The 12725-nt window shown below is 44.4% G+C and overlaps 1 protein-coding gene across 4 annotated transcripts in view; it reads right to left on the minus strand.

The window, feature by feature from the left end:
* Window positions 1–4981: 4981 nt before the first annotated feature.
* sema4a.S (sema domain, immunoglobulin domain (Ig), transmembrane domain (TM) and short cytoplasmic domain, (semaphorin) 4A S homeolog) overlaps window positions 4982–12725 on the minus strand; it is a 28351-nt gene continuing 20607 nt past the window's right edge. For all 4 annotated transcript variants that reach the window (XM_041574560.1, XM_018233562.2, XM_041574561.1 and 1 more), the window contains 10 exons: window positions 12478–12589; window positions 11003–11119; window positions 10409–10548; window positions 10095–10267; window positions 8535–8685; window positions 7430–7619; window positions 7198–7319; window positions 6860–7017; window positions 6217–6317; window positions 4982–6044 (listed from right to left, as the gene is read on the minus strand). In XM_041574560.1, coding sequence (XP_041430494.1) covers window positions 5482–6044; window positions 6217–6317; window positions 6860–7017; window positions 7198–7319; window positions 7430–7619; window positions 8535–8685; window positions 10095–10267; window positions 10409–10548; window positions 11003–11119; window positions 12478–12589 — 1827 coding nt within the window. In that variant the 3' untranslated portion in view covers window positions 4982–5481. The remainder of the gene's footprint in view (window positions 6045–6216; window positions 6318–6859; window positions 7018–7197; window positions 7320–7429; window positions 7620–8534; window positions 8686–10094; window positions 10268–10408; window positions 10549–11002; window positions 11120–12477; window positions 12590–12725) is intronic.

Consider the following 12725-nt stretch of genomic DNA (forward strand, 5'->3'; position numbering starts at 1 on the left):
AATGAAGGATATATATATATATATTACGGCTATATATAAATAAATGAAGGATATATATACATTACTGCTATATATAAATAAATAAAGGATATATATATAAAGGATATAGGTATATATTACTGCTATATATAAATAAATAAAGGATATATATACATTCTTCCTTTCCTTCCGCCTGCACCAGAGACTGGAAGTGTCTCAGTCCTAAACTAAAAATCCATAATTTAGTCCCCACATATAACAAATTTATTTTCTAAAAGCAACATCTGCCCCCAAACCTCCTCCTGCCTTTATATTTCTCTATGTGTAACATGTAAATTATGTCTCCTTATAGCGACTAACGAGGTTGATTTATTGGGAAGGGAGAGCGAGCCCCAAACACACCTGTCTCGGACTCCCTGCACCTTTCCTTAAAGAGACGTGATCAAGGTGGCGGCGGAGGAAACATCTGCTCATTTAAAAGCGCCGGCGGGAGACGGAGCAAAGGGAAGAGTTGGATTCTGTGGAAATAGAATGAGAGGAGATCAAAGTCTCCTGTGGGAAGAGCGGAACATTTTAGATTTCCATAATGTTCCGTTTGATTATGTTGCCAATGGTTTTAAATGACTTGTGTATAAGAAATGATACTGATTTGTCACTTCATCATATTGTACTTTCTCTATTTCATTACTGTCCCCCTTATATATTTATATATAGTGATCATATCCCCCTTATATATTTATATATAGTGATCATATCCCCTTATATATTTATATATAGTGATCATATCCCCTTATATATTTATATATAGTGATCATATCCCCTTATATATTTATATATAGTGATCATATCCCCCTTATATATTTATATATAGTGATCATATCCCCCTTATATATTTATATATAGTGATCATATCCCCCTTATATATTTATATATAATGATCATATCCCCTTATATATTTATATATAGTGATCATATCCCCCTTATATATTTATATATAGTGATCATATCCCCTTATATATTTATATATAGAGAGATGATCACTATATATAAATATATAAGGGGATATGATCACTGTATTTAAATATATAAGGGGGTATGATCACTATATATAAATATATAAGGGGATATGATCACTATATATAAATATATAAGGGGATATGATCACTATATATAAATATATAAGGGGATATGATCACTATATATAAATATATAAGGGGGATATGATCACTATATATAAATATATAAGGGGATATGATCACTATATATAAATATATAAGGGGGATATGATCACTATATATAAATATATAAGGGGATATGATCACTATATATAAATATATAAGGGGATATGATCACTATATATAAATATATAAGGGGATATGATCACTATATATAAATATATAAGGGGATATGATCACTATATATAAATATATAAGGGGATATGATCACTATATATATGGGGATATGATCACTATATATAAATATATAAGGGGATATGATCACTATATACACAAAATGTCACTGTCTTAAATATATTGATAATGGGTTGAGTGCAGAGGACTCTTGTATTTGTCTATATGTATTTTGTGGTCACAGCCTCATTGCACCCCCGCCTAATGGTTTTAAAAAATATTGGTGAGCACAACTTTCCCTTGTTTGTTATAGTTATACAGGAGCAGTGACCCCAGTCCTTTCCAGCGTTTCTCTGTTCCTATAACTCAGTCATCTCCACAGGGAACCGGCTCATTTAGTTCTGGTTTATCTCTGCCGGTGCCTCGTTTCCCTATAACAACCCTGGCGCTGTCTGCTTGATTGTGCCGACCTATCTGCCTGGGCATCACCTTGGTTCTGCGCCACTGAGCTGACTCTCTAATACACTATTACACTACTAGCAGAAAAGACATTTTTGGGGCGACTTTAACTGCTAATTTGTAGGGATGCACCGAATCCAGGATTCGGTTCGGGATTCGGCCAAGATTCGGCCTTTTTCAGCAGGATTCGGATTCGGCCGAATCCTTGTGCCTGGCCGAATCCGAATCCTAATTTGCATATGCAAATTGTGGGGTGGGCGGGATTTCATGCGCCTTTGTGTTACAAAACAAGAAAGCAAACCAATTTTTTTCCTTTCCCACCCCTAATTTGCATATGCAAAGTAGGGTTCGGTTCGGTATTCGGCCGAATCTTCCAAGATGGATTCGGCCAAATCCAAAATAGTGGATTCGGTGCATCCCTACTAATTTGTGTCTCTCAGGACGAGTCTGCAGTAGTCGCTTACTGTTATTGTTCCTATTCACAGGCAGGTAGTAACATTTGAGCACCATCTAATTACAGTATAAATAGAAATATACAGAGAAGGAATGGGAACCCCCTCGTACTGTCACATCACACAGGATCTATTTCAGCCAGTGACACTTGTTTTGGTTAATGGATGATGAAATCAGTTGAGTCCATAATAAATGAATGGGATACAAGGAATAAATCCCATTTCTCCTTCACTAAATTCTATTCAGGGGTCACAGAGATCGGAAATGTGTCAGGGCCACTAATCCCCTTTGTCCGGTTTATAAATAAAACTGTCCTTGTGCCACTGATATATTGCTCTGTAGTATTTCATTCCTAGAAATTCTTTTAAAATGTTCACGAATATTAGAACTGACTGGCTGGCCTGATATTCATATAAACCATCAACTGAAAGGATACCATCATCATCATCATCAAAACAGATTTGCAGAGGTTATACTCTTCGTATCTGTCACAAAGCAGCCTTGCTTTATGGCAGCTGAGATTCTAGCTATCTGTATAACAGAGCATTCTGTCCCAGTGGCTGCACAGATCCTATCTGATCCCCATTGTAAGCAGCAGTCCTGTCCTGCTTTATGGCAGCTGAGATTCTAGCTATCTGTATAACAGAACATTCTGTCCCAGTGACTGCACAGATCCTATCTGATCCCCATTGTAAGCAGCAGTCCTGTCCTGCTTTATGGCAGCTGAGATTCTAGCTGATTCCAGCAAGAGTAAGTCTGTGTGTTGTGTATAATGGAAAGTCCTTGGGACATCACTGCTGCACAAATAAATAAGAGAGGAGGGAAATCAGGCAAGATAATTCCCATAATTCTCTGTAACAGTAACATGCATGTCACTGAATAGGTATCTGTATATTTCTATGTATTGTTAGAATAAACCCTACTTCTATTATTTAGCTCTTCAGCATCATTGGGGCTGTAACAGAAGGATTGACTAGAATTGGAAGTAGCGGATTGGAAGTAGCATTTCACTATAAGACCAGCAGGTGGCAGCACACACTCAATGTTAGACTTAATATTTCCAATATTGTACTGTGAGTGGTCTATGTTACTGTCGCCTTTAACCCTTTCTTCCCCTGAATCAAATGTATCCGCCAGTCCTGTCCCTTCTGGGAGCCGACTTATTCCCTTTATTGCTTTAGTTGCTGTTCTCTGTACTTTCAGTGTCACAAATGCCGCTGGCTCGCACACACAAACATGAAATCTCTTACAAAAAGCCAGTTTAATTTCATAAATAAAAAAAAATAGCAAATCACAGGTTTAATACTGAAACGGTCCGGGCAGAAGACCCCCTTGTCCAGCGGCAGAAACACAAGGGTCCATTCACAGGTAACAGAATCCACCGCACAAACACACACCCGGGGTGTTCATACGAGACAACACACGTTACTAACACCCACCAGACAGACGCACAATACGACTCACACTTCTGTACAAAACACAACGTGAGAGGCGGCCATATTGCTCACGCCAATTGATTCTGTCCTCTTTCACTTCACTGAAAATTTAGCAAAACTGCACAAAAATGTGTGAAACGCAGTGAAGTCAGTGGGTGTGGGACAATATTTTCTCAGTCAATGTTTTAGGGCAGAGACGCACTCAGATTCGGGGACATTTAGTCGCCCAGGGACAAACTGTCTCTTCTTTTGGGGGGCGACTAATCTCCCTGAACTGCCTCCCGCCGGCTAGAATGTAAATCACTGAAAGGATGGCGCTCGGAGCGGTTCGTTTTCCCGAAGTTGCCCAAAGTTTCCTCGTGAGGCAACTTCTTCGGAAAACTAAGCGCTCCGAGTGTCATCCTTTCAGCGATTTACATTCTAGCAGGCGGGAGGCAGTTCAGGGAGATTAGTCGCCCCCCAAAGGAAGAGACAGTTTGTCCCTGGGCGACTAAATCTCCCCGAATCTGCGTGTGTGTCTCTTCCCTTAGGGTAAGGGCACACCTGGAGATTCGGGGAGATTTAATTGTCTGGCGACTAATTGCCTCTTCTTTGGGGCGACTAATCTCCCCAAACTGCTTCCCCGTGGCTTCCGTCTCTGCCAATGCACTTGCAGCGCTTTCATTTCCGAAGTTGCCTCACGACTAAACTTCAGATGACTTCGGAAATCGAAATCCTGCAAGTGCATTGGCGCAGACGTTTTTACATTGAAGCACGAAGACGGAAGCCACGGGGAAGCAGTTCGGGGAGATTAGTCGCCCCAAAGAAGAGGCGATTAGTTGCCGGCGACTAAATCTTAAACTTTTTTTCCCCCTAATACATTAGTCAATGGGCATTTTTCTTATGGCGACTTTTTTTCTCCAAATAATGGTTGTTTTTTTCCCCTAATGCATTAGTCAATGGACATTTTTTCTTATGGCCAGGGGCGTAACTATAGAGGAAGCAGACCCTGCGGCTGCACGGGGGCCCCATGAGGCCCTAATTCATATACATTTTCAATAAATATTGGAGAAACAAGTCAACCTCTAAACATTTTGGGGGCCTGAAAAATAATTTGCTGTGGGGCCCAGTAATATCTAGTTACGCCACTGCTTATGTCGACTTTTTTTCTCCAAATAATGGGTGTTTTTTTTCTGATGGCGACTTTTTTCCCCCTAATGCATTAGCCAATGGGCATTTTTTCTCATGGCGACTTTTTTTCTCCAAATAATGGGTGTTTTTTTTCCCCTAATGCATTAGTCAATGGGCATTTTTTCTTACGGCGACTTTTTCTCAAATGCATTAAAGTCAACGGGGTTTTTTTTTTGTTCACGGTGAATTTTGTCGCAGTTTCACGGAAAAATTCGCACATGGTGAAATCTGGAATTTTGCCACGAATCCATGGCTGGCAAATAAATTCGCTCATCACTAGTGATCCTTTTGCGCAAACAGCCAACAGATTATGGCAGGCAGCTATTTTGTGTACTGAGTCGGACACTTCAGTACATGAGTCTGGAATGGCGAGTTTGTACATTGTCCATGTCAAAGTTCCCCAATTAAGACCCCACTCAGGGTCAGGCAGCCCCCCCATTGGTATAAAATTGTGGGGGGGTAAAACTCCAGGAAGAGAAAGGGGCAGATTTGTCCATTGCTCCCAGAAAGTCTTACTCTCTCCCCCTTGAGGGAAACTCCCTGGAGATTTCTAGTGATTGTTGAAGATCAGTTCTGAGAAGCGCCACCTATAGGGTCTGTAACGCCATTACAGTGAGACCCCCAAACCTGTTTGACTATGAGGAAATGGCAACGCTGTTATTCTCTATGTCCATTTTGCCGGTGGATCTGCCCAGGGGGACACAGCAGGGTCTGTCCCCATCACAGAGGCCGTTCAGTGGCTTCTTCTCTTGGGATCTACTGTCTGAAAGCTTCATGGTTTCTGGGGTGCTGCACCCCTGGACTTTACTCCTGGCTTTTATTTTGTCTCTCAGTGAATAGAGGGCAAGTCCCACGCAGGCCAATAACGTCAGAACCAGGAGAACTGTGACCACCACAAACTGGTTGTAATAATCCCGCTCAGCAATATTGGGGGACACTCCACTCAGTCTGTTTCCCGGGCAGCCGACGGCTGTGAGCCAGTAATGGGCAACTTCGTATCTGTAGCCGTTCTCTGTAGCCCAACACTCGTACAGTCCCGCAGTGTCGTCCCGCACTATAATCACCCGCGTGTCCTCCCCACTCACCATCTGCATCTCGGGGGTTAACAGATCGGGGGTCTTCCAGCTGTAACTGGCCAGGGCCGAGCGATGGGGGCACTTCAGCTCCAGGATGGAGTTATAGCAGCTGCTGTAATTCTCTGCAAACCCAAAAATCACAGACAATGTTAAAAAAGATATATTTTTGTTGTAGCACAAACATCACCTAAACATCCCTGTGCCCAGAACATGCCCTGCACTGGCACCCAATGTAGCTAAAGTCTCCTTCTGGTTCTTACCTTTGATTGGTTCTCACCTTTGATTGGTTCTTACCTTTGATTGGTGCGCTGGGAGGACGCGTTACTCTGGGGGTCCCCGCACGAAAGCAGCTGGTATTTGGGTTTCCCGTCTCAATATCCTGCAGCCAGGATTCCCTGGAGGAAGAGAAGGAATGTTACATATACAGGGCACCCCCATTCTTTGCTCCCTCCTTCATGTGCCCACTGAGGTGCCAACTACTATTACTGGAACCTGATGCATTGCCTAGAGTCCTGCGTGGGTCCATTTTTTGGAACCTGTACCGACCCGTACAAGCAACCTGCAATCTGCAACCCGCATTCTTACCCGCTTGGACCCACTCCCTGACCCGACCTGCAAGTACCTTATCCGCAACACGGACCTGCGACCCGCTGACCATCAAGAATCAGGAAGTGCTGTCGTTGTAAACCGGAAGTGACATCATCGGAAGTAGGAGTGATCAGAAAAATGGAGTGAAAATCGATATTGAGAAGACCCCCGACCCGCTGCCCGCAGAACCGCCGACCCGCGTCAATACACGCACCCGGAACTTCTACCCGAGGGGTACCGTGGGTTCATGCGGGTACCCGACCCGCTGCAGGACTCTAGCATTGCCCATGGATCTTGCCAATATAATATTCCCATACAAATAGGGCTTCTCCAGTATGATGCTACTTACCCTTTATTTTCCCCAACACTGCGGCACCTCTGGGTCACCCCGTCCCAGGCACAGTAAGGGTCTCGGGCCAAAATGCAGTCGAAACAGCTCCGGTATACACTGCAATTAGCCAGCGGCACCTGGAGGACCCCGGCAGAGTAACCGATGTACAGGACACCCTAACGGCAACAACAGAAGGGGAGATGTATTTAGAGTGCAAGCTCTGCAGGACAGGGAGGATATTTAATTCACTAGCCAATATTTCTATGAATGGAAATACACAGAGAAGGAATGCTCTGGGCACACAATACTATATCAATGTCATTCCTGATGCCAGTTACCCAGAAGCCACCTCTCACCTCATTGGCTGCCAGAATCATGTTCTCCAGCGGTTCCTCTGGGCTCAGCACCTCTATCTCCTCAATAATGTGCGACCCGCGGGCATCGCTCAGCAGGACAGCTTTGTGCAAGAAGCCTTTATCTGAGGGACACGAGAGAGAGGTGTAGTTTTACCATCCCGTGACTGGGGATACAATGTGTGATTGGTGGGACTAATATGACTAATATGGACATCAGGGGCCGGGGCAATACCTGTTCCCAGGAACATGACGGTGTAGTTGAGACCAGACACTGACTGGACTGAGTCGAGGGCAATTCTGGTGTATTGGACGTTCTGTTTGACCAGGACTGGTTCTGAGCCGTAGGGAGAGACCTCTTTGTCCATAAGGAAATGTTCCTTCATGAAGTTCAGGTCTGAGTCTGAGAATTTATTCCCTGAGCACTGTGGGGAGAAAGAGGTTAAATATAATAATGGGTTAAATTGAACTAAACCTTCTCCCTGCCCCAATGACCCTTTCTTCCCCCCTGATACCCTGTGCTCTAACACTTCTCCCCGCCCCAATAACCCTTTCCTCTCTGATACCATGTGCTCTAACACTGTCCCCGCCCCTAATAACCTTTTTTCCCTGATACCCTGTGCTCTAATGCTTCTCCCTGCCCCTAATAACCCTTTCCTCTCTGATACCCTGTGCTCTAATGCTTCTCCCTGCCCCTAATAACCCTTTCCTCTCTGATACCCTGTGCTCTAACACTTCTCCCCGCCCCTAATAACCCTTTCCTCTCTGATACCCTGTGCTCTAACACTTCTCCCCGCCCCCAATAACCCTTTTTTCCCTGATACCATGTGCTCTAGCACTTCTCCCGCCCCAATAACCCTTTCCTCTCTGATACCCTGTGCTGTAACATTTCTCCCCGCCCCTAATAACCCTTTCCTCTCTGATACCCTGTGCTCTAACACTTCTCCCCGCCCCCAATAACCCTTTTTTCCCTGATACCCTGTGCTCTAACACTTCTCCCCGCCCCAATAACCCTTTTTTCCCTGATACCATGTGCTCTAGCACTTCTCCCACCCCAATAACCCTTTCCTCTCTGATACACTGTGCTCTGACACCTCTCTCCTCCAAAATAAAACGTTTCATCCTGTTACCATGAGATCTAACATCTCTCCCTACCTCTTAAAATCACCCTCCTGTCTCACCACCCTCAATTTAACCCTTTCCTCCCCAGTACCTGCCCCTATTAAAATTTTAAGCCATCCTCAGCAACCAGGTTTAGATCTGTAGCGTAGATTTGCACCTATATCAGTCAGTCTGGCCCAGTATCCCCAATAGATGGTGCATATTTCTGTGACACTCACACTGCCTGGACGTGGGTCTGATATCTTTCCCATGTACCGAGTCCATTTTAAGTGTTCCTTATTCTGCTCCTTGTAGGCTCCATTAAAGACGTCCTCAATCTGGTCCAGTGTGAACACACAGACAGCAGAGCTTCGCCGCCCCCCAACTTGCCTGCCCAACACAGAGAAATGCAGGGGGTTATGTTTCTTTAAGGGTTGGAGGATACAGGGTAAATTGCAGCTGCTTTAAGTAGAGGGGCTGTCAGTGTCCATGTGCTAGAGCTGGAGCATGGAATATTCTGTTTATAATGATTAATAAAACCCCAATCACAAAGCACAAGTGGGCAGCCATGTTATAGCAGGAAGGAAATAGATACAATCACATGACTTCCAGGAAATACATCTCTCTCTAGATCACCTTCCTGTGTATCAAACAGCAGTTATGCCAAATAGACCACAATGTAACTTCCTAATGTATCTTTTATTCCTATTCTTTATTCCTAGTTCATTTATCTCAGTCCATAAGGCGATGGAGCCCTTTGTCAGGAGCTTGAGATGTTGTTGAACCTCAACTTTCTGCAGCTTCCAAACCCGGCCGAAGATAAATGGTGCGTAATTGTCCTCACAGATTGATTCTTCCCATTCTCATTATGATTCCTGCTAAGTGCAGAGACGGCTACTTATCAATATATTGGCCACTTACTCCTTGTTATCGGATTCCTTACAGGAAACAATTCCATCTCCCGGGAACGTCTGTGAGGCTCGGATAATGATGGACCATTATAAGTCATCATGAGGCACAGAGGATTCACGCTTGTTAAAGGGATTAGTTAACTGGCCTAGTGGTTTGTATATATATCTATATATATAACTGCAAATATCAACCTAATTAGTGTTAAAGGACCAGGCACACCAAAATACAATTATTATTGTTAACAGATATGGAGAGCCTAATATGCCTAATCCTGTTTCTTGCTCTATTATTCATCCCCACTGCTGGGATCAAGTCTACTCACCTCATTTCTCTATGGGGTCCTGCCCCTGGATCCCAGTGAGCAACCTGTGAGCAACATTCAGAAGTAAAAAGAGTTGGGGAGCAACACTAGCATGAAAAATGTTCCTGGAGTACCAAATAAGGGCTGTGATTGGCCATTTAGTAGCCCCTATGTGGAGTTCAACCTACATTGAGGCTCAGTTTGGCAGTGCACCTGGTTTTTATACAACTAAAACTTGCCTCCAAGCCTGGAATTCAAAAATAAGCTCCTGCTTTGAGGCCACTGGGAGCAACATCCAAGGGGTTGGAGAGCAACATGTTACTCACGAGCTACTGGTTGGGGATCACTGCTTTAGATGACCTGCTTACTGGACTCCCAGCCTACAGCCTGCTTCTCTGATCTCTTACTCATTATGGGTCAACACTTCAATCCCTTGGCTACTTCTGGTCATAAGCTTAGAGCTGATTTATCCTTCCACCCTAGCATGAACTCCTTACACAGCCGTAGCCAGACACCACAAGCCTTCACCTACTCTGGTTCCCATCCCCTTCCACTCATCAATTCTACACCCACTCTCTGTACTCACCATTGGGTGCTGAAGACCCCATAGAAGATGCTGTGCTTTGGGTTGGGGTCATTGTGTAAGGCCACGTGATGCAGAATGTTGAAAGGGAGGTGATTGTTGAGGGAGCAGCTCAGTCGGGCCTTCAGGAACGTGGTCCATTTTTTCTGGAGAACCTTCTCTCCCCCTATGTCATTCTGCAGAACAAAAGGTTAGACGTCATGGGAGAAGCCAGTGAGCTTCATGGTACAATTAATATGAATTAGGTCTCTCAAGCTTATGTCCCTTTAGTCCCCCAGACATCACTGTAGGAAATAAAACACTTCAGGGCCACTTACCTTGCACACCCGGGCAACCCGTGCCACTGTCATCTTCTCAAAGAAGTCATATTCCCTAACGGTCTCGTCAAAGAAGAAATAGACCTTGCTGTCTGGAGAGGAACCCTGTGGATTGAAGGACCCCACAAACATGGCGTCTGCTGCAGGATACAAGAGGAGAAAAGAGGGCTCAGTAATGCCTGATGCAAGTACCTAATCCCTACCTTCATTTGCCTTGGACCTTGGGTTTTCCAGCATTCCTGCCTGGTGAGTTCTGGCTGGCAAGGTATTGTCATGTGAGGGAATTAGAGTACAGTCATCTAGTTTTATATTTTATATTTATTTAAATATTCTGCATTTTGTCACTAGATGGCAGGGACAGCATTCTTATCCCTCCCCTTGGAGATGATTCCTTCCATAGACTTCTCAAGGTCTGAATCTGACCCGAGAGAGAGAATGTGGCAGGAGAATGAAGATAGGAGAACCCTAGGTGCTGTGATTGCAGACAGGTAACCTGTGAAGCCAAGCCGATCCTACCTCAAGCAGGAATGATCAGGTCATTTTATCCACATGAACATTTAGTGTGGTGTAAAGGCTAAATAATGTACAACTTACAGTTCAACCAGCCGAAAGACCCTTCTGTCTTGAGACTGACTTTGGTGCCCAGATTTCGTAAAATAACAGGGTCATTCCCTTGGAAATTATACGTAGTGCCGGTGTAGAGTTCTCCGTCTGCACAGAAAGAGTTTTAATAGGCGCAAGAAATAGCTCAGTGATTCCCTGGCACACGTTCTACACCATGACTTTTGTCTACATGTTGCCTAACTATCTTCATACTGCCCTCCTGTCTTCATCTTGCCCTACTGTCTCCATTTTGTCCTACCATCTCCATCTTGTCCTACTGTCTCCATTTTGTCCTACCATCTCCATCTTGCCCTACCGTCTCCATCTTGTCCTACTGTCTCCATTTCATCCTACCATCTCCATCTTGCCCTACCGTCTCCATTTTGTCCTACCATCTCCATCTTCCCCTACTGTCTCCATTTTGTCCTACCATCTCCATCTTGCCCTACCGTCTTCATCTTGCCCTACTGTCTCCATTTTGTCCTACCATCTCCATCTTGTCCTACTGTCTCCATTTTGTCCTACCATCTCCATCTTGCCCTACCGTCTCCATCTTGTCCTACTGTCTCCATTTCGTCCTACCATCTCCATCTTGTCCTACCATCTCCATCTTCCCCTACTGTCTCCATTTTGTCCTACCATCTCCATCTTGCCCTACCGTCTCCATCTTGTCCTACTGTCTCCATTTCGTCCTACCATCTCCATCTTGCCCTACCGTCTCCATCTTGCCCTACCATCTCCATCTTGCCCTACTGTCTCCATTTTGTCCTACCGTCTCCATCTTGCCCTACCGTCTCTATCTTGCCCTACTGTCTCCATCTTGCCCTACCGTCTCCATCTTGCCCTACCGTCTCCATCTTGTCCCATCGTCTTCATCTTGCCCTCCCGTCTCCATCTTACCGTACCATTTCTATTTTGTCTTACCGTCTCCATCTTGTTGTACTGTCTCCATCTTGTCCTACCGTCTCCATCTTGTCCTACCTTCTCCATCTTGTCCTACCTTCTCCATCTTGTCTCCATCTTACTCTTCTGTCTCCATCTTGCCCTACTGTCTCTATCTTGTTGTACTGTCTCCATCTTGCCCTTCTGTCTCCAACTTGCCCTACTGTCTCATCCTACCTGTCTCAATCTTGTCTACTTCCCTTCATCTTTTTCTAGACTTCTCCTATAGTCTCCATCAGACCCACCCTGTTTACCATCTTGCCCTAATATACCTGCTATCCTCAAGCTACAGCTGCTGCTGTATTATTTTATTAGGCTTTGGAACTGACATTTGCTATGTGCTATTTGTGTTCTCCGTCAGCTTAAGTCACAGGTCACTCATGCTGTCAGCCCCATACTAACAGCGGTAACAATTGGTTGTATCTTGACATAAAGGAAGAAGACTAATAAACCACTTGATATATTTAAAAAAACAGTAATAACAATACTAAACCTGCCCATGAATGCCAATAAAGTCTTCTTACCTACAATGATAGACGTGTGATTATGTCGGGGGTCAAAGGGCGACTGGCCCCTTCCATCCATTGTGATTATAGTTCCATTGGAGTTTTTAGGCACTGTAAAATGGTCCAGTTCCTGGAGGAGGCAGAAGTACAGAAGAGAGTTAGATTTAGTCACCGGAGTGTGAAGAGACGCTACTAGATTGTAAGCTCCTTGGGAAAGCACTAGACTAATCTCTTTGGGGCTGGATTTCCAATTATAAGAAGGACCT

This window comes from Xenopus laevis, chromosome 8S (assembly GCF_017654675.1).
Source record: "Xenopus laevis strain J_2021 chromosome 8S, Xenopus_laevis_v10.1, whole genome shotgun sequence".
Taxonomy (NCBI): Eukaryota; Metazoa; Chordata; class Amphibia; order Anura; family Pipidae; genus Xenopus; species Xenopus laevis.